Source organism: Mobula birostris, chromosome 2 (genome assembly GCF_030028105.1).
Source record: "Mobula birostris isolate sMobBir1 chromosome 2, sMobBir1.hap1, whole genome shotgun sequence".
In the NCBI taxonomy this organism is placed as follows: domain Eukaryota; kingdom Metazoa; phylum Chordata; class Chondrichthyes; order Myliobatiformes; family Myliobatidae; genus Mobula; species Mobula birostris.
The window spans coordinates 126,572,652-126,599,761 of NC_092371.1; the positions used below are offsets into that span (position 1 = coordinate 126,572,652).

The following is a 27,110-nucleotide window of genomic DNA, read 5'->3' on the forward strand; positions in this document are numbered from 1 at the left end:
CACCTTGTTGACAGCCTTTTCCACTACAAACGGTCCCACGTAGCGCGGTGCCAATTTCCGGTTCTCGACTTTCAGGGGAAGATCCCTTGATGCCAACCAGACCTCCTCTCCTGGTTTTAATGGCCTTACCTGTCAGAGCCGATCAGTCTGCCGGGAACGCTGTTTCTGGGTGTGCAGCAGAGAAGCCCTGGCTCATCTCCAGGTGCGCTTGTAGCACTGGATCAGCTGTTCAGCAGAAAGAACTGATCAGGGAAGAGCAGGGGCTGGAATCCCTTCTGGCATTCAAAGGGAGACATACCGGTGGAGGAGGATTGGAGGTTATTGTGGGCAATCTCTGTCCAAACTAATTAGGAGCTCCAGGACGTGGGGTTGGAAGAAGCAAAACAGCGCAGAGTTGTCTCCAATTCCTGGTTCACTCTCTCAGTCTGGCCATTGGATTGGGGGTGGAAGCCAGACGAGAGGCTGGCTGTGGCTACTACGAGAGAGCAGAAAGTCTTCCAAAAGCAGAAAGAGAACTGTGGTCCACGATCAGACACTCTGTCTTGAGGAAGGCCATGGAGCATGAACACATGTTGAACCATGAGTGTGGCAGTCTCACAAGCCAATGGGAGCTTGGGGAGGGCAATGAAGTGAGCAGCCTTGGAAAATCAATCCACAACAACCAAAATGCTGGTGTTTCCATTAGAGGGGGGCAGACTGGTGATGAAATCTACTGAGAGGTGGGGCCAGGGGCACTGGCAGTGGACGTAACAGACCCGCAGGATGCTGGCGTGATGCCTTGTTCCGAGCACAGGTGGGACAGGCAGATACAAAGTCGTGGACATTCTGGGACATAGGTGGCCACCAAAATTGTCTTTTTATGAACTCCTGAGTCCGTTGAATTCCCGGATGTCCAGCCAGATGGGAGGAGTGAACCCATTCCAATGCTTTGGAATGCACCACAGCAGAGACAAACAGCCCCCACATCCGGGCCTGGATCTGATTGTTGGGCGGCCCTCACTTCTGTCTCTATTCCCCAGATCAACGGAGCAGCGGTACACGAGCTAGGAAGAATGGGCTCTGGATCAGCAATGTCCTCAAATCCGTCGAATTGTCAAGAGAGAGCATCGGCCTTTGTATTCTTGCTGCCAGGATGAAAAGTGATGATGATATTGAACCGTGTGAAGAAGAGAGCCCACCGGGCTTGACGAGAGTTGAGTCTCTTAGCATCCTGAATATAGGAGAGGTTCTTGTGATCTGTCCAGACCAAAAATGGTTGCTCTGCCCCCTCCAGCCAGTGTCGCCATTCCTCCAGGGCCTCCTTGACGGCCAGAAGCTCCCAGTTCCAACGTCGTAATCCCTCTCGGCCGGAGTCATGCAACGGGAAAGAAAGGCACAAAGGTGTAGCCAGCTATCAGCAGACGAGCGCGGAGAGAGAACAGCTCCAATCCCTCCATCAGATGCATCCACCTCGACAATGAATGGCTGAGATGGGTCTGGGTGTTGCAGCAGTGGGGCAGTGGTAAAACGTTGCTTTAATTCTGAAAATGCTTGGCAGGCATCGTCCGTCCAATGAAATCCTGCTGAGGTCTTCTTGGTGAGTGCATTAATTGGAACCGCAATAGAGCCAAAATTCCCGATGAAACAGTGATAAAAGTTCGCAAACCCCATGAAACGCTGTACCCGTTTGACTGTCGACAGTTTGGGCCACTCTGCAACTGCCTGAACTTTACCAGGGTCCATTTGAACACTGGATGGGTTAAGTATATAGCCCAAAAATGACACCTAGTCTTTATGGAATACACATTTTTCAGGCTTGGCATACAGGTCGTTTTCAAGAAGGCATCCGAGTACTCGCCGAACATGCTGGATATGCTCCTGATGAGAGCAGGAATAGATGAGGATGTCATCTAAATATGCAAACACAAACTGGTTCAACATGTCCCTGAGCACATCGTTAGCCAAGACCTGGAATACACCAGGGGCATTGGCCAGACCAAAAGACATCAGCAGGTATTCATAGTGTCCATTAGAGGTGTTGAAAGCAGTTTTCCACTCATCCCTTTCTCTTATGCAAATCAGATTGTAAGTGTAACATTCTGTTATATTGGCTCGTGTATGTCTAGGGGAAATCCAGCCCAGCACCCGCCTCAACACTCCCCACAGGGTCGGTGGCCGCCCGAATCAATCACAAACATCAATCATCAGCCAGCACACCCAGTAAATTTTAACAAATACACTTTATAGATATTACTAATTCTATGACATTAATATACATTTGATACAGAGAGGAAAGTAATGAAAAAAAAAGGCGCCAACACTTATCAAAGTCCAAAGTCCAAGTTCTTCACGCGCTACCGTTGGAGCTCAATTCGACGTCAGACGACCACCCGAATTCCGTCGACTCACGGCTCGGGACCACCCTGAGTGATCGACCAGAGCATCTCCGCACGTCCGCCGTCCTCCTCGTCTCTCTTCCGACTCCCCGCCAAAACTCAGTCCACAGTCATATCATACAGCATGGCATCCGAAAACAAAACGATACATAACCACCCATTGGCTAATAGAACCTGGTTATCTCATTTAAAGTAAAACCAACTGTTAGCGCAAACTCTCTGCAGCGTTAAAGCACAACAAAGCCGCATTCCCCAGATTAACATAACAAAGTTGCCATTTTAAATGTAACAAAAGACAGACCCCGTACATAAGCATTGTGCAAATCAATTTTGGAAAATATGGTGGCTCCCTGGAGATGTTCAAGTGCAGATGCCAGCAAGGGAAGAGGGCAGCGGTTCTCCCCAGTGATGTTGTTCAGGGGCCGATAATCCATGCAGGGACAGATCTTGCCATGTTTCTTGCTCACAAAAAAGAAACCCGCTCCTGCTGTTGAGGTTGGCCGACGGATAAACCCCATGCTCAATGCCTCCTTAAGTTATTCCTCCATGGCCACCGTTTCAGGATGAGAGAGGGAAAAGAGCTGGCCCTGGGGAGAACTAGTGCCAGGTGGGAGGTCTATGGCACAGTCATATGGCAGGTGTGGAGGCAGGGTGGTGGCCTTTCTTTTACTGAAAACCTCAAGGAGATCCGCATATTCAGCCGGAATCCCAGACAGGTCCACATCCTTAGCTGACACAGGAGAAGATTCATGGAACAGAGCTGGAGCTGGACCCAGACAGATTGACAGGCATGCCGGTCCACACTCTTGGAGTACCTTCAGAGACCAATCGATCCGTGGGTTATGTCGGGGTAACCAGGGGAGACCGAGTACTAGTGGTAGTTCAGGTGAATTAACCATATAGAAAGACAATTCTTCCTGATGGTTGCCTTTGAGCATCTGTTGGAGAGGCTGGGTGGAAACATGGATCTTGCTGGCTCCCAGAGGTCAAATGTCCAGCGCCTTGATGTTGATCTTTTCTCTTAATCCCTGAGTTGGAACTCCACATCTTTGAGCAAGAGAGATGTCCATGCGATTCCTGGCTGCAGCAGAATCGATAAACGCCTTAAATTCATGGGTCTGAGACCTCCACAACAAGGAAGCTGCGAGCATTACAGAATGAGGGGAGGCTGACTGAAGAGAGAACCGACCCGTCAGGATTCCCCTCCCTGCTGATGGGTTTTCTCTTTTACGGAACGCTTGGAATATGCCATCCGGAAGTGTCCTGGATCACCACAATAACGGCAGGAACCTGCTCTCCGGTGCCGATCTCGTCCATCCTGAGACAGGCGCATGCGCCCCACTTGCATAGGCTCCCCCGTGGTCTGGGTACTGGGTGGTGAGGGAGGGGGAGAGGGCGAGGAACGACGGTGATCAGTTGAGGGAGGGGGAGAGGGCGAGAAAAGACGGTGATCAGGCGGCACGTAGGAAGTTTGAAACATTCTTTCCCTGCGCCACTCAGTCACCCTGTCGTCAATTTGAATAGCCAGATTAATCGGGTCATCCAGACTATCCTACTCGACCCGGATGGCGGTCTCACACCGGACCCCTGCGTTCAGTCCACGCTGGAAGGTAGTGAATAAAGATCTCTCATTCCAACCCATCTCTACTGCAAGGGCACGGAATTTAACTGCATAGGCTCTCACTGTTCTTCTACCTTGACACAGGTCCAAGAGTCCATGGACCGCCCCCTGACCACGTACTGGAAGATCAAAAACCCTCCTTAACTTCGCCATGAAATGGTGAAATGACTGGGCTGTGGGTAGTGGTAGCTGGAGCACTGCCAGCACCGCTTTAAGGAAAAAGCCGAAATAAACAAGCTAATTAATTAGGTGCCGCCCAGAATGATTTGTGTATCTCAGAAACTGCTGAATCGCCTGCGATTTTTATGCATAACAGACTCTGGAGTTTACAAAGAATAGTGCCAGAAACAAATTCTCTGGATGTTTCTTTGTTTTTGGCACTATTCTTTGTAAACTTCAGAGTCTGTTGTGCATAAAAATCCCAGGAGATCAGCAGTTCCTGAGATACACAAATCACCCTGAGCGACACCTAATTAATTAGCTTGTTTATTTCGACTTGTTCCTTAGAGTAGTGCTGGCAGTGCTCCGACTACAACTGCACACTGACTGTGGGGTACCCTTGCTCCTGTAAAACGATGAGCAGGCTGAGTGGAGGTCCATCAAGAAGATTGATCATGTACACCAGTTTTTGCGCATCATCACCAAAACGACCCGGCTGGGCTTGGAATGTCAGCTTGCATTGGGTAATAAAATTCCTGCAGCCATCGGGATCACCAGAATATCTGCCTGGAGGTGGAATACTCGGTTCTTGTATGGACGCGGGTGTCTGTGGGAATCCAAATGCGGGAGTCAGCTCTGGTCCGGGCGTGGGAGCGTTATTAGCAGAGATTGTCGGGGCAGCAGAAAATGAGGACCTGCAAGATGCTGGGAGTGGGACTGAGGCGGCCTGAGGCTGCTGAATTGCGTTGGAATCGGGTTGTCTGCTGATGGGATGGCAGCTGTGAGTGCGGAAATCGCAGACACCCGAGTCTAATTGTCTGCGGTGAGCTGTTGAACAGTTGCGGCTAGGGACGATACCTGATCCTCCAAGTGAGACTGGGTTTGTCAGCATGAGATTATCTGACCCATTGACTCCATAACTTCACTGAGAACAGATGCCATTGCTTGTAGCTGGTCTCCCACCTGACCAATGAATCTCACGGCCAAAGTTAGCTGCTCTCTCTCTGTTGGGTCCATCTTTGTGTGTGGTCGAGACTTGCTGTCACTGCGGTTCATATATGACCCAAGTGCAGAGTGAGAGACACTGAAGCGGGTCGATAACTCACAAAACTTTAATGCGAACAGTGTTCAAGGGAAAAGAAAACAATAAACACTAGGCCAAACAGGGCCGTTAACTAAAACTCTCAAATGGAAAACAAAACCTACGCTGCGGCTGAAAAGAACAACTAATTATTAAACGAATACCGCGAGTCTTCAGAGTGAGTTAACTCGACAGTCCAGTTTGTCAGACAAGGCCGATGCAAACAAAAGCTAAGCGTTGCTATGCTCTGTCCAACTCTCGACAAGCACTGCGACAAGTGTGGAGTTAAATACTATCACCATTAAATAGCAATTAGCTGACAAGTGCAAATTCACAAGTGCAATTGCCGCATCTACTGCGCTGCTGAATCCATGGTTGTGACACATACAATCACAAAAATCTTTGCTTCCTGTTCCCTTGTCACCTAAACTTTAACCTTTATTTCCTCAGAAGGTTAAATAAATTTGGCATGTCCTGATTAACTCTCACTGATTTCTATAGATGCTTCATTAAAAACATTATATCCAGGAGCATAACAGCTTGCTTTGGCAACTGCACTGCCCAAGACTGCAAGAAATCTTAAAGAGTTGTGGACACAGCTCAGTCTATCACAGCTACCATGCTCCTCTCCATGAACTCTGCCTCTGCTTCAGAAAAACAGCCAGCATAATCAAAGATCCCACCCTAATGAACATTCTGTCTTCACCCCTCCCTCCCCCCCATTGTGCAGAAGATACAAAAACTTGAAAACGCGCACCACTGCGCTCAAGTACAACTTTTTGTAATCCAGCTCACATCTCAAACAAATAGGACCGGTTCTTTGCCTAATCAGGAAAGCCCAGAGGCTGAATGAATGAATTTCTGCCAAGCTGATATTTATGTTTGCATAGAGGTCTAACGATGTATAATAAATATCTGCTTTTCAGTTCAGCATCTTTCTCTTTTATGCCAAGCTTCAAGGTTACAGATGGATGTTGAAGATCAGACGTACTGAAAATTTGCAGAAGCTGGTCAGGATAACTCTGTAATACTAAAGGCTAAAGGTTTCATCTGGAATCACTAGGTTCAGATTGCAACAGTAGTTGGGGATTGGAAAAGATGAGATGGACAAGGAATAGAGTTGCTGGGAGTTTGGTGCAGGGAAAGAAGGCACTAGTTTCAATTTTTTGCACTTGTTAATTGGAGGAATATTGGGTCATCTGGGAGTAATGTTGAACAAATATAGGGTGAAGGAAGAGGAAATAGAGACAGGCAGAAATGTATAATTTGGTACATTAGATTATTTTTTGAAGTTGAAGTACGTGCAAAAGTCTTGAGTGTGTGTGTATATATATATATATATATAGTGAACCTAAGACTTTTGTACAACACTGTATTTGTCAGCGTGAAGCAGAGAACAGGTTTATAAACCTGACAGGAGCACAGACTGCTGGGGATGGTGAGGGTGAAGCACCGTGGGATAGATAGCAGAGGAGTGCCAGGGGCAGGGGGTGGTGTGGGTGCAGATACACCCAGCCCTGAGACACCAGGCAAGGTCATTTGATTCCAAACCATTGGATTATTATCATTACAGAATGTCTCACTGGTGCTTCTCACTCCCTCCTCCTCCCTTTTCCGAAGAAGGATTCCTCTCTCCCTGCCCTTTCCCACCCTGAAACCCCAATAGAAATCTAGATCAGAATCAGGTTTATCTATGCTCACATACGTCATGAATTTTTGAACTTTTTTGCATAAGTAGTACAGGGCAATACATAAAATTACTACATTACTGTGATAAAGTCTTAGCTATATATATGTGCCTAACACTTTTGCACATTACTGTAGGTCTAGTTATGTCAATGGCACCAAATTTAAGAAATGACACATAATGTCTACACTGCACATTTAGTGAATGTGCCAAGGTAAGATTTCAATTTCAGGGTCATACTTATTTCTCAGAAGCATAGAAGAGGCAATTTGCATTGTGTTTTTTTTAATTCTGAGTTTGTCTGGTTTTGACAAGTGCATATCTGTGGAATGTGAAATTCACCTGTGGTTCTAGTATTAGCTTTTGTTGGTACACGTGCTCCATTTGACTAAAGTGACCTAATGAGATGTTCCTCTCCTTGCGAATTTCTATTTCTTTCAGTAACTCTTCATATACTTCACTTCCAACACTAGATGGCAGCAAAGTTCATCTGGTATTCATGGGAAAAAATTCTTGGATGCAGATCATTTCTTTGACATGTTTGAATGGGGTAAACAGAGGGAAGCTCTTCCTATTAATGGATAGTTCAAAAGCCAGATTTAAGTTATTACAAAAAAGATAAAAAGTTGAATCTAAGGAATTTTTTTTCTTACCCAGATTTCTTGTAAATGCTGATTCTCTGAAGCTACATGTCCATGACGCTGCTGCAAGGAAGTTTTTCTTTACACCTGTGCATATGCACTTGTACGGATGAAAGTAAGTGAGATTTTGACTTTTACTTTGAGTTTGATTTTGGTTGTGGAACTCGTTGATCATAGAGTTGGAATCATAGAGTCATACAGCACAGAAACAGATTCTTCGGTCCGTCTCAGTCAGGCTGACCTAAATGCTCATCTAAGATTTGCCAGCATTTTGATCCATTTCTCTATAAATCTTAGTACAATACTTATCCAAGTACCTTTTAAACGCTGTTACGATCTGCCTCTGCAAACTCATTCCATCTATGTATCACCCTCTGAGTGAAAAAATTGCCCATCGGGCTCCTGTCAAATCTTTCCCCTCTCACTTTAAACCCATGCTTTCCAATTCTTCGGTCTACAACTGGGGAAAAGACTGTGCACGTCCACCCTATCTATGCTCCTCATTATTTTATACACCTCTAGAAGATTAACCCTCAATCTCCGATGCTCCAATGAAATAAATCACAACCTCCTCAGCCTCTCTCCAAAACTCAGTCCCTTGAATTCTGGCAACATGCTTGTAAATCCATGCACTCTTTGCAGCTTAATAGCATCTTTCTATTCAGGGAGACTAAATCTGAATGCAGTACTTCAATAACATCCCATCTTCTGTACTCAGTGCCCTGACTGATGAAGTCTAGTGTGTCAAATACCTTCAACACCCTGTCTACCTACAAAACCACTTTCAGGAAACCACATATTGTACTTCTAAGCCTCTCGGTTTTATTTTAACTGGGGTAGTCCATAAAATTGCTTTCTGATTCCCTGTAAGTTTGGAGGAAAATCCTTCTCCACCAAAAGAATCAACTCTTAACCATGCATTTCACAATGTCACATCCTTCCATCTTAAGGTAAAAGACCCTTAGGGATAAGTGATCGTAATATGATCAAATTCACCCTGAAATTTGAGAAGGAGAAGATAAAGTCAGATGTATTATTATTACAGTGGAGTAAAGGGAATTACAGAGGCATGAGAGAGGAATCGGTCAGAATTGATAGGAAAAAAACACTGGCAGGGATGACGGCAGAACAGTAATGGCTAGAATTTCTGGAAGCAATTCGGAAGGCACAGGATATTATATATCCCAAAGAGGAAGAAGTATTCTAAAGGAAAGGTGACACAACTATGGCTAACAAGAGAAGTCAAACCCAACATAAAAACCAAAGAGAGGGCATGTTATAGAGCAAAAATGAGTAGGAAGTTAGAGAATTGGGAAGTTTTTAAAAACTAATAGCAGGCAACTAAAAAAAAAGTCATTAAGAAGGTAAAGATGGAATATGAAAGTAAGCTAGCCAATAATATTAAAGAGGATACCAAACATTTCTTCAGATATGTGAAGTGTGAAAGAGAGGTAAGAGTGGACATTGGACAGCCAGAAAATGATGCTCGAGAGGTAGTAATGGGTAATAACAAAATAGTAGGCAAACTGAATAAATAGATTGCATCACTCTTCACTGTGGAAGACACTAGCAGTATGGTGGAACTTCCAGTGCCAGAGGGCATAAGTGAGTGAAGTTACCATAACTAGAGAGAAGGCTCTTGGGAAACTCAAAGCTCTGAAGGTGGACAAGTCACTTGGACCAAATGGTGTACACCCTAGTGTTCTGAAAGAGATTGTGGAGCCATTAGTAATGATCTCTCAAGAATTACTGCTTTCTGCAACGGTTCTGGAAAGACTGGAAAATTGCAAAATTGCAAATGTCACTACACACTTCACGAAGGGAGAGAGGCAGAGGAAAGGAAACTATAGATCAGTTTCTTTGACTTCAGTGGTTGGGAAGATATTGCAGGCGATTGTTCAGGATGAACAAGATAAACAGGATGAACAGGATGTTCAGGACACAAGATAAAATCGGCCATAGTCAGCATGGTTGCCTCAAGGAAAAATCTTGCCTGAAAAATCTGTTTAAATTCTTTGAAGAAATAACAAGCAGGGTAAACAATGGACAATCAGCTGATGTTGCGTACATGAATTTTCAGAAGGCCTTTGACATGGTGCCACACATGAGGCTGCTTAACAAGCTACAAGCTGATGGTACTACAGGAAAGATTCTAGCCTAGATAAAGCAGTGGCTGATTGGCAGGAGGCAGAGTGGGAATAAAGGGAGCTATTTCTGGCTGGCTGCTGGTGACAAGTAGTGTTTCACAAGGGTCAGTGATGGGACTGATGAATCTTTTTCTGTTAATGAGTGTCAAAAAAAAGCCAAATTAAGTCCACTGTGATTCAATGTTGTAAAACAATTAAGACATGGAAACTTCCAGGTGGGGGTGAATAATTTTTATAGCCACTGTAGCTTAATAACCCAATGACTAAGTTTCTGTCTTTGCTTCAGTGGTGCTGTGGCTCATTGCAACTGTGAAGCAACTTTGCAGCCTTGTCAGAACGCTGGAGCAGGGACCCAATCGCAGACCCAGTACTGTGCACACAATGATTTCATTTGAGTAACAAATCCCAAGGTGCAAACAAAGTCAGTATCAAAGCTCAGGCAGAGATCAAAACATCCAGAGAGATCCAAAACCCGGAGTTGATATTTAGATGGATGGAGTACAGCTGCAAACGTTGGAAAGGCTCGGGAAAATTCACTGGCACAATCTGGTGACCAACAGGTGAAAATATAGGTCTGAAATACACTGAGAAATAAACAGAGAGGCAGATGGTAGGTGGAGAACAATGACAGGTGGCAGCAATACAGGTAACAATGAGAAGCAGGTGAGAGGTGGAGTACTCAGTAATACAGGGTCCTGGCATCATGGCAGGTAGAGCTGGGTGCTAGCGATGAAAGTCCCTGATGAGAGAGGGGTCCAGGATGTTACAGGCAGGGACCAAGCACCTCTTCTCAGGACCATAGCCCTTCCAGTCCACAAGGTACTGGAAGCCACGGCCCCAGAGATGAACGTCCAGCAGTAAACGCATCATGAAGGCCTCTGACCCATCGATGAGCCATTGGGGGGGGGGGGGCGGATTTGGGACAGGACACAGGGTGGCTCATGAAAGGCTTGATGCGGGACACATGGAAGGTGGGATGAATGCGGCAGAGAGCGGAGGGGAGCTTGAGATGGACGGCAGCAGGGCTGATGACTTTAGCAATCGGAAAGGGGCCGATGAAGTGAGGGGCGAGCTTGCAAGAATCCACCTTTAAGGTTTAAAACCACATATGCTGTCCCTGTCGATAATATGGGACCTTGGAGTGATGACGGTCAGCTTGACACTTTATCCTAGCAGAGGCATGGAGAAGGGCAGACCAAGTGTACCTCCACGTCCGCTGACAATGGCGGATGAATGCCTTGGCAGATGGAATGCCAACCTCCTCCTGGTCAGGTAACAGTGGAGGCTGGTAGCCAAGGCAGCACTTAAAAGGGGACAGACCAGTGGATGAGTACAGATGAGCGTTTATGGTACACTCAGCCCAGGGTAGTTGCTGACTCCAGCGGAGGGGTTATGGCAGACCAGATACCACAATACAGCTGTTTGTTGGCCCACTAGGTCTGGCCATTGGTCTGTGGGTGGAATCCTGAAAACAGACTCAGAGGCACCCAGAAGGTTACAGATTGCCCTCCAGAAGTTGGATGTCAATTGAGAGCCCCTGTCTGACACAACATCTACAGGTAAACCATGTAATTAAAGAAAATACAGTGCGAGAAATTTGGCTGTTTCTTTGACAGAGGGGAGTTTAGGTAAAGGAATGAAGTGTACAGACTTGGAAAAATGATCAACTACTGTGAGAATGGTGGTATTACCATCTGATGGGGTAAGACCAGTGACAAAATCAGGGTCTCTTGGGGATAGACAGGGGTTGTAACAGACCAGCAGGTGACCGGTTAGAGTGCTTGCCTTGAGCACAGACTGAGCAGGCTGAGACAAAGTTGTGGATGTCATCTCCCATGGAGGGCCACCAGAACCACTGACTGATGAAGGCCTGAGTAGGCTTGGTTCCAGGGTGACAGGGTAATCTGGAAGAATGACCTCACTGTAATACCTGTGAGCGGACAGAACTGGGAACATAAACACGGTTAGTGGGGCATTGACTAGGAGCTGCCTCGCTCTGTTGAGCAGCTTGCACAATGGATTCAATGTCCCATTGTGCTGCACCCACGAGACAGTGAGCATGACATTGGGTACCTCAGGGGTACCAGAGGAGGGAAATCTTTGGGAGAGGGCATCAGGTTTTCCATTCTTGGAACCAGGGCAGAAGGACAGAGTAAAGTTAAATCTTGAGAAAAATAGGGACCAGCAAGCTTGACAGGAGTTAAGATGTTTGGCAGTACGGACATATTCCAGGTTCTTGTGATCAGTCCAGACTAAGAATGGTACCTTGGCTCCCTCCAGCCAATGCCTCCATTCCTCCAGAGCTGGCTTCACAGCCAGCAGCTCCCCGTTTCCGACATCATAATTCCGCTCCGTGGGAGTGAGCCGGTGAGAGAAAAAGGCGCAGGGGTGTACCTTCTCACCCTTGGCCAAGCGCTGAGAGAGAACAGCTCCTACACCAGTGTCAGATGCTTCCACCTCCACAATGAACTGTCAGTGGGTGCCGGGTTGAATCAGGATGGGGGCAGAGGTGAAATGTTCCTTCAGGTCAGAGAATGCTTTTTCAGCTGCAGGGGACCAGTAGAATCTGACAGCCTATGAGGTAAGAGCAGTGAGTGGTGCAGCCAGTGTACTGTTATTTCTGATGAAGCCGCAATAGAAGTTAGCGAAGCCCAAGAAGTGTTGCAACTCCTGACAAGTCAAAGGTTAGGGCCATTTGACCACTGCCTTGACCTTCTGTTGGTCCATCTGAATGGAACCGTTTGAAATTACGTAACCCAGGAAGGAGACTGTATTGCGATGAAACTCACATTTCTCTGCCTTCACAAAGAGCTGGTTCTCAAGAAGGCGCTGGAGAACTCTGCAGACATGGCCTGTGTGTTCAGCAAGGGACTTAGACAAAAAAAATGAAATGTCATCGAGATACACAAAAACAAGTTGGTTCAGCATGTCCCTGAGAACATCATTTACTAGGGCTTGGAAGATGGCAGGGGCATTGGTGAGATCGAACAGCATGACCAGATACTAGTAATAGCCTGAGGTGGTGTTGAAGGCCGTCTTCCACTCATCCCCTTCGCGGATGCAGACAAGATGATAGGATCAAGCTTGGTGAAAACTGAGGCTTCTTGCAGTAGTTCAAGTGCCAAAGTCATGAGCAGACGAGGGTAACGGTTCTTAACAGTGACTTCATTCAGTCCCCGGTAATCAATGCATGGATGCAAGGAGCCGTCCTTCTTTTCAAGAAAGAAAAAACTGGCACCAGCAGGGTAGGAAGATGGCCGGATGATGCCTGCAGCCAGGGGCTCTTGAATGTACTTATTCATCTCTTCTGTTTCAGGTATGGACCAGGGAATACAGGCAGCTCCTTGGGGGAGATGTGCCAGGCAAGAGGTCAATGGTGCAATCATACGGACAATGAGGCAGCAGGGGAGTGGCCCGGGACTTTCCTCAGAAAATAACTGACAACTACTGCAGAAAGGGAAGCCTGTCTCCCAGACAGATGTTCCCCATTCTCCAGCCCGATTGGACAGCTGGGTGATGACGTAGGCTACCCTGGCTCAATCAGTCAGAAATGTTGTTGGTTGTAATTCAAAAATAAGGATGTGCTGGGAAAGAAAAGAGCGGCCGGTATCGGGCTCACCCGAGTACTTTTCTGGAGGAGGCAGACCGGGCTCTTGGACAGGAGGAGCATGTGAGGACATGGAGGGCAGGGTGGAAGATGCAGTCACAGAAAGTTGATGGACACTCTAGGGCAGCTGGAGTGATTGAGTCTGGGCCCCAAGATTAGCTACATCAGCAGAAAGCGACTCTGCTACCCTGAACACAGACTCCAGCTAGTTCTGGAGTCTCACCAGCATTTCTCCTTGCTGTTCTAGGGCAGCTCTCAGACAACTAGGGTCTGCTGGATCCATTATGGCCAGACCGTACTGGCAGGACACTAGAACAGGGATCCAGTCACAGACCCAGTACTGTGTACAAAGTGATTTTAATTGTGTAGCAAGTCCCAAGGTGCAAACAAATTCAGCATCAAAGTTCAGGAAGAGATTGAAACAGCCAGAGAAATCCAAAAACCAGAATCAGGAAACAGACAGAGTCAATATTCAGACAGAAAGAGTACAGATACAAATGCTAAAAAGGCTCAGAAAAATTCACTGGCACAATCTAGCAACAAATAGGTGAAAACACAGGACTGAAATACCCTGGGCAATAAACAGAGAGGCAGATGATAGGTGGAGCACAATGAGACACAGGTGGCAGCAATCCAGGTAATAATCAGGAACAGGTGAGAGGCAGAGGACTCAGTAATACAGGGGCTGGAGTAGGGCAGAATCACGTGGAAATACACAACCACAGACTGACAGCTAGGGGGAAACACACAAAAACGCGGAATTCAACTAGAGGTACTGACCAGCTTCCTCTTGCAGGAGATGGTAAACCTCTGCTATTCTCAACCTCAGAGTACTGTGGAGGCTGCATCAGAATCAGGATCCCTAACTCTGACCTACATTGTTAAATTTGTCATCTTATTGCTTCAGTATAGTGCAAGACATTAAAAATAATTAGGTTACAATAATAAATAAATCAATACTTACATCATTGTCATCTTCAGTAGCTGTATGTATCGAGAGACGATGGTGGGACACTTTTTCTGATGGTTCTTGAGGTTGTAGCCTTGGGGTTATTTGCATTTTCTAGAGGGGCTGTACAACCCCACTCTGGAGTGCCGGTCTCTTTCAGAGTGGCTGCAGATGAAGGAGGAAGGTGCTCTGGCTGATATAACTCTGGCTTTCCTTCTGGCTCGCTTGTTGGTCCTTGCTATCTCAGCACGTTCTACATCGCTTTTGACTGCAGCCCTCCATGCTGTCTGGTCTTCAACTGTATCCTCCCATGTTTTGAGATTGAATGTCACGCTTGCAGGCATCCCTGTAGCAGAGGCATGGTCTTCCTCGGGGGCGGTAACCCACGCTCAGCTCACCGTGCTGCATGTCCTCGGGAGTGCGTCCCCGGTCCAACCGCTGGACATGGCCCAACCACCTGAGGCTTCTGCGGCTGAATAGTGCGTGGATGCTGGAGGTGTCAGTCTGCAGAAGAACCTCTGTGTTGGTGACTCTGTCCCACCAGGAGATGAGCAAGTTGTGCCTGAGGCAATGTAGGCAGAATGAGTTTAGCCATTTTTCTTAGCATAAACATGGAACATAGAAATCTACAGCACATTACAGGTCCTTCAGCGCACAATGTTGTTACCATGTAGGTTACCACGTAACCTACTCTAGAAACTGCTTTGAATATCCCTACTTTATAACTCTCTATTTTTCTAAGCTCCATGTACCTATCTAAGAGACCCTATTCCTATTGTTTCTGCCTCTACCACCTTTGCTAGCAGTGCATTCCACGCACCCACCACTCTCTGTGTGAAAAACTTACCTCTGACGTCCCCCTTGTGCCTACTTCCAAGCACCTTGAAACTATGCCCCCTCATGTTAGCCATTTCAGCCCTGGAAAGTAGCCTCTGACTATCCACACAATCAATGCCTCTCATCATCTTATACACCTCTATCAGGTCACCTCTCATCCTCCAAACTTCCAAGGAGAAAAGACCAAGCTCACTCAACCTATTCTCATAAGGCACACTCTCCAATCCCGGCAACATCCTTATAAATCTCCTCTGCACTGTCTCTATAGTGTGGCGCGTGGCCAAGTGGTTAAGGCGGTGGACTAGCAACCTGAAGGTTGTGAGTTCGAGCCCCAGCCGAGGCAGCGTATTGTGTCCCTGAGCAAGGCACTTAACCACACACTGCTCCAGTCCACCCAGCTGAAAATGGGTACCGGCATTTTAACCTCGTGATAGACTGGCGTCCTACCCAGTGGGGAGTCTCGTACTCTCAGTCGCTTCATGCCACGGAAACCAGCATAAGCACCGGCCTGATGCTTATGGCTCAGGACAGACTTCAACTCTCTCTATAGCATCCATATCCTCTCCTGTAGTGAGGTGACCATAACTGAACACAGTACTCCAAGTGGGGTCTAACTAAGGTCTTATAAAGCTGTAACATTACCACACGGCTCTTGAACTCAATCCCAAGATTGATGAAGGCCATCGCACCATATGCTTTCTTATATCTTAACAACACTGTCAACCTGCGCAACAGCTTTGAGTGTCCTGTGGACATTGACCCCAAGATCTCGCTGATCCTCCACACTGCCAAGAGTCTTACTATTAATATTATATTCTGTCTTCAAATTTGACCTACCAAAATGAACCACTTCACACTTATCTGGGTTGAACTCCGTCTGAGACTTTTCAGCCCAGTTCTCATCCTATTGATGTCCCACTATAACCTTTGACAGCCCTCCAGACTATCCACAACACCCCAATTTTTGTGTCATCAGCAAACTTACTAACCCACCCTTCTACTTCCTCATCCAGATCAATTATAAAAATCACAAAGAGGCGGGCTCACAAAATAGATCCCTGCGGAACACCACTGGTCATCGGCCTCCATGGAGAATATGAACCATCTACAACCACCGCTTCCCTTCTATGGACGAGTCAATTCTGGATCAACAAAGCAAGGTCTCCTTGGATCCTATGCTTCCTTACTTTCTGAATAAGCCTTGTATGGAGAACCTTATCAAATGTCTTACTGAAATTCTTATACACTACATCTACTGCTCTACCTTCATCAATGTGTTTTGTTACATCCTCAAAGAATTTGATTAGGCTCGTAAGGTACAACCTGCCCTTGACAAAGCCATGTTGACTATCCTTAATCAGATTATGACACTCCAAATGCTCATAAATCCTGCCTCTCAGGATCTTCTTCTACAACTTGCCCACCACTGAAGTAAGACTCACTGGTCTATAATTTCCTGGGTTATTTCTACTCCCTTTCTTGAACAAGGGAACAACATTTGGAACCTTCCAATCTTCTGGTACTTCTCCCATCCTTATAGATGATGCAAAGATCATCACCAGAGTCTCAGCAATCTCTTCCCTCACTTCCCACAGTAGCCTGCGGTATATCTCGTCTGGTTCCGGTGACTTATCTAACTTAATACCTTTAAAAAGCTCCAGCACATCCTCTTTCTTAATTTCTATGTGCTCAAGCATTTCAGTCCATCGTAATTCATCCCCACAATTGCCAAGGTCCTTTTCACTGGTGAATAGCGAAGCAAATTATTCATTAAGTACATCCGCTATCTCCTCTGACTCCATGCACATGTTTCCACTATTGTTCGTGACTGCTTCTATTCTCACAGGGCTCATCCTGTTGCTCTTCACATACTTATAGAATGCCTTGGGGTTTTCTTTCTCTTGGCGTAGAGGAGTGTGCTGACCACACATGCCTGGTACGCACAGAGTTTGGTCTTCTTTGTCAGCTGTCTGTTGTTTCACACTCTCTTGTTCAGTCTGGACATGACGTCTGCAGCTCTGGCAACCCTGCTGTTCACCTCTGCTTCGAGGGATAGGGAGCTGGTAGTGGTTGACCCTACACAGGTGAAGTACTCGACTACATCAGAAGAGCAACCATCAACGGTGAAGTTTGGCGGCGATTCTGCACCCTGGGCCATGATGTTTGTCTTCATCATCTTGATGGTTAACCCAAATTCCTTGCATGCATAGACAAGGTGGTCAATCAGTTGTTGGAGCCTACCTTCACAGTGTGTGACGTCAATGCTGCATCATCTGCAAACAGCATTTCGCAGGCGAGGGCTGTCCTAACTTTGGTCTCAGAGTGCAAGCAAGTGTTGTTGAACAGCTTGCTATCAGCTCTGTGCAAAGGTAGATGCCTACAGTGCAGTCTGTGATAGCATAGAGAAGGAGCATAGAGAAGAAGATTCCAAAGAAGACTGGTGTCATAACCGCTGCTCATTGGAAAGGCATTAGAAGTTGATCCGCTGAAGCAGACAGTGCTGTGCTTGTCCTTATGGAAGGATGATATGATGCTATGCAGTTTTGGGGGTGGGGGGAACCTATCTTCAGCAGGAGTTTGAAGAGTCCGATTCTGCTGATGAGGTCAAATGCCTTGGTCAGATAAATGAAGGCTGTATACAGTGGCTTTTGCTGCTCTCAACACTTCTCCTGAAGCTGGCACAAGTGAGAAGATCATGTCCACTGCAGATCTGCATGTTCTGAACCCACTCTGGGACTCTGGGTAGACTCTGGATGTAAGGCTCTGAAGTCATGCCAATATTTCCCCACAGTACAAAGGAGAGAGATGCGACAGTCAAGAGAAAATCTGCAGATGCTGGAAATCCGAGCAACACACACACAAAATACTGGAGGAGCTCAGCAGGCCAGGCAGCATCTATGGATTAAAAGTACAGTTGATGTTTCAGGCGGAAACCCTTCTCAGTGTGCTTCGTACCTGTGTGCGTTCTTGTGCTCCTTTTTCCCAAATGCAGTTGTGGCTGAGCTGTAAATGGTATTACCAAGTTGCAGCTACTGGAGTCAATGGAGGTACTGTCACCCAAGTAGTTCTTCATTGTGGCCTTGAAGGCATCTGTGAACTGCTCTCTTTATATATAAATACTGCAAAAGAGAAATAGAGAGGTAGTGGTCATGAACAATTCAGAAATCTGACGGCAGAGGGGAATAAGGGGAATAAGTGTGGATCTTCAGGCTCCTGTACTTCCTGAGCAGTGATGAGAAGAGGCATAACCCAGATATTGAGGGTCCCGAATGATAAATGTCGCCTTCTTGAACCACTGCTTTTAAAGATATCATCCACACTGGGGAGGGCTGTGACCTTCCGCGGCATCTTGTGATGTAGTCCAACCAACCACTTGTATATCCCTAACACAGTGCCTCTTGAATCTCTTTGCACCAAGAAGAATAATCCCAGTCATCTTAATCTATTCTTGCAGCTAAAATCCCTCATCCCTCCAACAATTTCAGGTCAAAATCTTGAATCTGGATCAGCAATCTCATGATCTCATGTGTCTCTATGATTCCACTGATCTTTTTTTTCTCCATGCTCTCTGGGACCTTCATGCCTGTGAAAGTTGTGGTAAGGCAAGGGGTAAAGGCACCATCCAAGCATGGATGGCCTGGGGCACTTGTAGTCAAATGAAACCTTTGAAGTAAGACTGCTGGTGACACCTCTTCTTATTACAGAGGAGATAGGCTGGTGTAACTGCGACAGTGTATACTGAAGCCAGCTGAGTGAGATCTTCGTAGTGAGACAGTTTCCAGAAAGGTCTTCCTAAAATATAGCAACCCTTACCTCAAAAGGGGGTGCTGGGGAGAGATGAGACAGAAACAATGGAAGGATGTAACACATACTCACTAACAAAGTGACAGTTGCTTTACTAACTGCAAAATGTCATTTTTTGCCAGTTTGAAGTTTTATTTAGCTTTTAATTTCGCTATAGTGAATGGCGATTGGTCTTGCAAGTAAGGAATTCAAACATACACTCTAACTGATAACGCCAATTCTGTATAAAAATAGTGGAAAAGTGTGGGTGACAGGGGCCATGCTGATCTCTTTGTGTGCAAGTAAAATAAAAAGCATGTTTGAGTCATAAGAATGTGTGTGTTTTGGGCCCAGTTAGTTTAGTTACTTATTTTATCATCAGTGACAACACTTCCTTCTGAAAGTATGGTAACCAAAGGTGCTTTGTGATCCAGCCTGTGTTCCATAAAGCCTCAACACAACCAGAATGACCTGCAGTATGTGGTGGATCTTAGAGTCATGGTCATTGAGTCACTCAGCACTGCAATAAGCCCTTCAGCCCATCCTATCAATGCTACCCATCAAGCACCTACCTATTACCAGCACTTGATCCATAGCCTTCTATGTCTTGGCGATTCAACCGTTTGCCCAGATACTTTTTAAATGTTGTCAGAGTACCCACCCACACCATCTTTTCAGATTGTGCATTCTAAATTCCAACTACCCTCTGAGTGAATACATTTTCCTTGTATTTCCTCTTACTCCTCACTGTGGGCCAATGACTTCTGGTTATAGGTGTGTCTTTGTTATGGAGAACAGTTTCTCAGTATCCACCCTATGTATTTACCATTTCCTTGCACTGAAGCGTTGTCACACTGACAATTTTGAGAAGGCAGTGGTGTTTATTAACCAGCTTAAACCTCCCATGTGTCGGCTTCAAGGGGCGGAGTCTGAAGACAGTGGAGCACTTCCCACATCACAACTGCAATCTTCTCTGAACAGGGAGAGTCCAGGCCACTCCATCTTCTTTTTAAACTCCTCATTAACCGAGACCCATGGCACTGCATCAGGTCCCAAGTGCACAGCTAGATTACCATCCCTATTCTTCGTAGATGGATGTCTTACAGATAGAAGACCCTTGCAATGATGATGCGAGAAGACGCGGCACCAACTACAGGTACATCAATAAGTCCAGAATAGATTACTAAATCACTTCAGAATCCATGTTGAGATTTAGGGATAATCAACAACTCATCTGGCATAACAACCAAGTTTGATTTTGACCTCTAATGATGTGTACTTGGACTTTGCATGTTCTCTCTGTGCCCATGTAGGTTTCATCTAGTTTCCTCCCACATCCAAAAGATCTGTGAGTGGGTGGGTCAAGAGGCCTCTGCAAATTGCCCCTGATGTGTAGGTGATTAGTGGAAACTGAGCATAGTTAATTGGATTTTGGGGTGAATAGTTTTCATGGTGAAGTTCGATTGCTTTGTGTGCTGGCATAGACTGAAGAGCTAAAAATGGCCTCCTCCTCCTAGGCTACATACAAACATGGGTTATGCTAAGTCCTGGTACATGGATAGGAAAGATTTAGAGAGATATGGGCCAATAGCAGGCAAATGGAATTAGTTTAGATGTGCATCTTTGTTGGCATGAACGAATTGAGCCAAAGACCCTGTTTCCATGATGTGTTACTCCCTCTATGACAAGCCAAAATTGGATGTCAACTCAGTATACTTTCCTGACATCTAAAGGGCTAATTTTCATGCTGCGCATCACAAGCCTTTTTATCTGGCCCTACTTATCACCTTAGGAAGGAGGAAGCAGAAATCCTGCTTGAACAGAGACAGGAATTCAGAAGCTATGGCCCATTGAGCTCTGAGAACTCCTTACTCATGTTGACCATCAGGTTCCGCAACAATCCCATCTAGATGCCCCCTGTGTTAGGTAAGACCCAATTTTTCGTTTCTGGGGGATGTTTCCAACCAGTATGATCCTATCTCCCAATATTTATTTTCAATAGCACTACATGGGAGAGTTGATGTGAATATGAGGAAAATAGGCTACAGGGAAAAACAGTGGGGGATTGCCCTGTGAGTCGGCATGGACTTGAGAATCAAAATGGCCTCCAAGTATGACATAGGGCAATCTGGAAACAAGTCTCTAAATTTACCACGTTGTATGGAACAACTTCTGAATATCAGAAAAGCCATGTGTACTTTTGGCTAATGAAGACTACAAAAGGATTCAGTATATAATGGGTAAAGCCCTCCCAACCATTGAGCACATCTACATGAAACATTGTCGTAGGAGAGCATCACAGATCCCCACTAACTAGGCCAAGTTCTCTTCTCACTGCTGCCATCAGGTAAAGTATATAAGAGCCCCAGGGCTCACAGCACTAGGGTCAAGAACAGTATTTACCCCTCGACCATCATGCTCTTGACACAACTTGCCCTATCATTGAAATGTTCCCACAGCCAGTGATTTCACTTTAAGGACAACTTATCTCATGTTCTCATTATTTATTGCTATTTACTTATATTTGCAGTTCCACAGTTTGTTTTCTTCTGCTCTCTAGTTTATCTTTCATTGATCCTGTGTCAGTTACTCTTCTATCGATTTCCTGAATATGCCCACAGGGAAATGAATCACAGAGTTGTATGTGGAGACATATATGTACTTTGATAATAAATTGACTTTGACCTTTGAACTTTGAATTTTTGCAATGCACACTCTAACAACCAAAGCTAAGGTCAACAGCTGAAATAGAATTGTAGTGTCGCAGAGTTATATAACACAGGAACATGCCCTTTGGTTTAGCTCATGAATGCTGATTAATACCTCTACTTGAGTGAGTCCCATTTGCTTGCATTTCGCCCACATCCCTCATAAGTTCTGAAATGGCTCACAAAATTTGTGAGTCTTCATTATGTGAAGGCTCGATGGCTGTGGACTTGTTTTCAGGGGCCCGGTGGTTAATGATTTGTATGTTATTTGTTTATTTCTTTATTGCTTGCACATTGGGTGTATGACAGACTTCATTGTGTGTGTATGTTTTTGACGGTTCCATTGTGCCTCTTTTCTGGCTACCTGCAAGAAGACGTATCTCAAAGTTTCAGGTAGAAGATGTACTTTGACAATTAATATATTTTGAACTTTGAACCATTACCCAGGTAGTTCTGCTATCATCATGTGCTGGTTATAATGTGAACAATGGATTACGAAAATTGTTTGCTTTACATGTACCCTATTGGTTATAGCTCAGCCACAACTGGTCAAGCCTGGTTAAATCTATGCTTCAAAGAAGCATAGATTTAAACAGGTTCAGCCATAACACAACTTTCCATAATGCAAGGTTTGTTATGAAATCAGCTGCTATAGCAGTTATCTGTACAAGGAATCATTTTGGTGGCTAGTTCCACATCTTGCCTAAATGTGTTGTCTGACATTCTATAACAGTAGAAGACATTATTGATAATACTAATGCCAGATAGCAAACATGAGCTGTACAGTGTGTTCACCACCCATACAGGCTCATTTTAACCACACCCCTACTGAATCAACAGAACCAGCCAGGTTTACCCTCTGACAAAAGGAAGGGGGAGAAATTGGGCAACAAAGCCACTGAATATAACTGGGATGGAACTATTTCTGAGTGAGGAGCAATTGTCTGGGTCCCGTTGTTGCCAGCAAATGTAGCATAGCAGGAACTATTTAGGAGTGGGATTAGCCATGACTGAGTCAATGGGTCAAATAGCCTAATTCTGTTCCTATGTCTTATGGTCTAAATGGTGCAGCTCTCTCATAAAGAGGTGCCATATTTATGCCATCAATCTCATGGGAGACTAATCATTGACATGGACTTGTTTCCATGCTCTATAGGTCAATGATCCCCTGCTTATTGACTTCTCTGGGATCATAGAGTCATAGAATCATAGAGCAATACAGCACAGACATAGGCTCCTTGCTTCAATAAGTCCATGCCAATCATTGCTCCCACCTGTCTAGCCCCAATTTCCTGCGTTCAGCCCATATCCCTCTAAGCTCCACTCCTCTATGTACCTATCTAAGTGCTTCTTAAATGACACTCCTGTACCTGCCCAGCTACTTCTTCTCTCAGCTTAATCCATGTACTCACCGATTTCTGCATGAAAAGTCGCCCCTGAGGTCCAATTTAAATGTTTCCCCTTTCACCCTGTATGCAGGCTCCTAGTTTTGGACTAGCCTATTCTGAGGAAAAGAGTGCCCCCATCCACCGTCTCTATGCTCCTTATGATTCTATAAAACTCTATAAGGCCAGCTCTCTTTCTCCAGCACTTCAGTTAACAAAGACCCAGCCTGTCCAATCTTTCCCTATTATTCAGGCTTTCTAGTCCTCATAAACCTTTTCTGCAGTATTTCCAGTTTAATCACTGAACAACACCTTCCACCAATGACTACATGGGAAAGTGGAGCATGAGAAGGAAGAGGTCAACACTGAAGACTGTCCCTATGTGAGTGATTCTTGCTGAGATCTTTTGAGTTAGCAAACTCAAAACTGGAGCAACTGCTCTGCACCATCTCACTCTTCCAAGCATTTCAAGGACACCTAAAAATTTCTGGGATGGTCTGTTTCTGTGCTGTATGCAAAAGATGGAACACACTAAAGCCACAGCACTCTGCGTAAAGTATAGGTAGGGACCCCTGTCAAGTGGAGTACTTCAATGTAGTTATACGTTTAAGGGGATGGGGAAAAATTAAAGGAGACCTGATGGACAAGTTTTTCACACAGAAGGTGCTTGGTATATGGAAAAAACTGCCGGAGGAAGTGGTAGAGGTCGTTACATAATTACTATGTATAGAAGACATTTAGACAAGTACAGGAATGGGAAAGGGTAAAAGGGATGCAAACCAAATACAGGAAAGTAGGATTTACTTGGCATAGAAGAATTGGGTTGTAAGTTGCTGTAGAATTCTGTGACTCTGTAATTTTAACTGGGAATGCAATCCGCAAACCGTATTTTGTCTTGAATAATTTCTCATTTCTTAAAGTTCTTCAAGATACAGAAGAAAGTCACTTGGCCTTAGTCAGACCTTGTCCCTTGTCCTTTCCTTTCTCATATTCCATGAACTCCCAACTATATTTGGGGTCATTTACAGCAGCTAACTAAACCGCCAACCTGCACGCCTCCGGAACATGGGAGGAAACAAGAGCACCTTGGAGAATCAGTGAGAATTTGACAGTGTCTGAGGTTGGGATTGAACTTGGGTCACCGGAGGTGCAAGGCAGCAGCTCTGACAGTAGTGCTGCTGTGCTAGCCCCATTCAAAGATATGAACATTTTGTCAGCAAGCACCAAATGTAGAGGCCACATAACAAATAAGAGGGCACATTAATATCAGGATGTCATTGCATTTTGGAACACAATCATTATTGACACTGACTGATGTAGCAGTTTTACATAGATAGCAAATTCTTGTATGATTCGCTGATGATGTGGACTTTTATTTTGTTTTGCTACAGTATTACAGACTTCAAACTCAAATCCTTCTGTCCAACAGATTTTTCATCCAGGCTGAGGTCAAGGATTACAAAATGACTCCCAGGAAATGCTGCTTGACTCTTGGGTGTTTGGGGAGGGCTCAATTGAGAAAGACAAGGAGAGGCAGGAATTCAGCTTTGCATTGTGCGCTGGACTCCACGTAGGCTCTAGCTGTAGAGTACCAACTGGCTGAGGTCCTCAGCACATGGACTCAACAATACTCCACCAGATTAGAGACTAGGCAAGAATCAGGATTCCACTCATTACAATGGGGATATCACAAATAGAAGGTAGAGCCATAGAGTCATAAATCATGGGAACAAGTCCTTCAGTACAACTCACCTGACTAAGATGTGGTGGGTGCATGGAATGCAATGCCAGCGAAGGTGGTAGAGGCAGATACAATAGGGTCTTTTAAGAAACTCTTAGATAGGTACATGGACCTTAGAAAAATAGAGGGTTATGTGGAAGGGAAATTCTAGACAGTTTCTAGAATAGGTTACGTAGTCGGCTGTGGGACTATAGTCACTGTGGGACAAAGAGCCTGTAATATGCTGTGGATTTCTGTTTCTATGTATGTTTCTAAGATGCCCATCTAAGCTAGTCGCATTTGCTTGTGTTTGTTCCAGATCTTTCTAAACTTTTCTATCCATGTACTTGTCCAATTGTTTTTCAAAATATGGTTATTATGCCCACCTACATCAACCACTTAGTCCTCCAGCTTGTTCCATATATGTACTGTATTCTATGTGAAAATGTTACCCCTCAGGTTCCTGTTAAATCTTTTCCCTCTCACCTTACAGTTATGGCTTCTTGTTCCTGATTCCCTAGCCCTGGGAAAATAAACTGTACACATTTACCTGTTCTACATGATTTTATACATTTCCATAAGATCACTACTACCCTCTAAGAACTAAAGTCCTTTCTTGCCAAGCTCTCTCTTAAACTCAAACCCTCAAATCTGGCAACATTTTCAAAAATCTTTTCTGCACCCTTTCCAGCTTAATGGCAAGTTTCCAACAGCAAATTGACCAAAATGGAATGCAACACACTATGTGCAGCCTCACTAATGCCTCGTACAACTACTTCATGACATCCCAATTTCCATACTCCGTGCCCTGATTGATGAAGACCAACGTGCCAAATGCCTTCTTTGCCACTCTTTCTGTCTACCTGAGACATCACTTTCTGGGAACATACAGTGGGATGCAAAAGTTTGGGCACCCCTGTTAAAAACTTCTGTTACTGTGAATAGCTAAGCGAGTAAAAGATGAACTAATTTCCAAAAGGGATAAAGCTAAAGATGACACATTTCTTTAATATTTTAAACAAGAAAACTTCTTTATTTCCATCTTTTACAGTTTCAAAATAACAAAAAAGGAAAAGGGCCCAAAGCAAAAGTTTGGCCACCCTGCAAGCCAGTACTTAGTAACACCCCCTTTGGCAAGTATTGCAGCTTGTAAACACTTTTTGTAAGCAGCTAAGTCTTTCAGTTCTTGTTTGAGGGATTTTTGCCCATTCTTCCTTGGAAAAGACTTCTAGTTCTGAGAGATTCTTGGGTTGTCTTGCATGCACTGCTCTTTTGAGGTCTATCCACAGATTTTCGATGATGTTTAGGTCAGGGGACTGTGATGGCCATGGCAAAACCTTCAGCTTGAACCTCTTGAGGTAGTCCAGTGTGGATTTTGAAGTGTGTTTAGGATCATTATCCTGTTGTAGAAGTCATCCTCTTTTCATCTTTGGCTTTTTTACAGACGGTGTGATGTTTGCTTCCAGAATTTGCTGGTATTTAATTGAATTCATTCTTCCCTCTACCAGTAAACGTTCCCCATGCCACTGGCTGCAACACAAGCCCAAAGCATGATCGATCCACTCCCCGTGCTTAACAGTTGGAGAGGTGTTCTTTTCATGAAATTCTGTACCCTTTTTTCTCCAAACATACCTTTGCTCATTGCAGCCAAAAAGTTCTATTTTAACTTCATCAGTCCACAGGAATTGTTTCCAAAATGCATCAGGCTTGTTCAGATGTTCTTTTGAACTTTTTGAATAGAAGTTTTTGGCCGCAATGAGCAAAGGTATGTTTGGAGAAAAAAGGATGCAGAATTTCATGAAAAGAACCCCTCTCCAACTGTTAAGCACGGGGGTGGATCGATCATGCTTTGGGCTTGTGTTGCAGCCAGTGGCACGGGGAACATTTACTGGTAGAGGGAAGAATGAATTGAATTAAATATCAGCAAATTCTGGAAGCAAACATCACACCGTCTGTAAAAAAGCGGAAGATGAAAAGAGGATGGCTTCTACATCAGCATAATGATCCTAAGCACACCTCAAAATCCACAATGGACTACCTCAAGAGGCGCAAGCTGAAGGTTTTGCCATGGCCCTCACAGTCCCCTGACCTAAACATCATCGAGAATCTGTGGTGTCATGTGTGATGCCAAGCAGAGCTACCGGACGGATGATGCTAATGAGAGAGATAACGGAAGACAATGAAGAAACATTCAAAATGCTAATAAGAGAGAAGAGAGAGATTAACGAGAAAGAAACACAATTCAGATATTGACAGACCGTTTGCTTTGAACCTGAACTATTTGAAGTTTGATGGACAGGTGATACCCCAGCAGGGGAATAAAAAAAGCAGGTTTGCTAAGGCACGTGATGCCACGAGACCCTGGAAAGAGCAGTGTGCCCCCACAAGTTGGTAGGAGTTTGGAGGACCG

The 27,110-nt window shown here is 45.0% G+C and overlaps 1 protein-coding gene across 4 annotated transcripts in view; it reads left to right on the top strand.

The window, feature by feature from the left end:
• gnmt (glycine N-methyltransferase) overlaps positions 1–27,110 on the top strand; it is a 128,351-nt gene that overhangs the window by 36,021 nt on the left and 65,220 nt on the right. For all 4 annotated transcript variants that reach the window (XM_072247586.1, XM_072247594.1, XM_072247613.1 and 1 more), the window contains exon 3: positions 7,581–7,679. Coding sequence is in view for 1 of the 4 variants with exons in the window: in XM_072247613.1 (XP_072103714.1) it covers positions 7,674–7,679 (6 nt within the window). In the remaining 3 variants the exon portion in view is untranslated. The remainder of the gene's footprint in view (positions 1–7,580; positions 7,680–27,110) is intronic.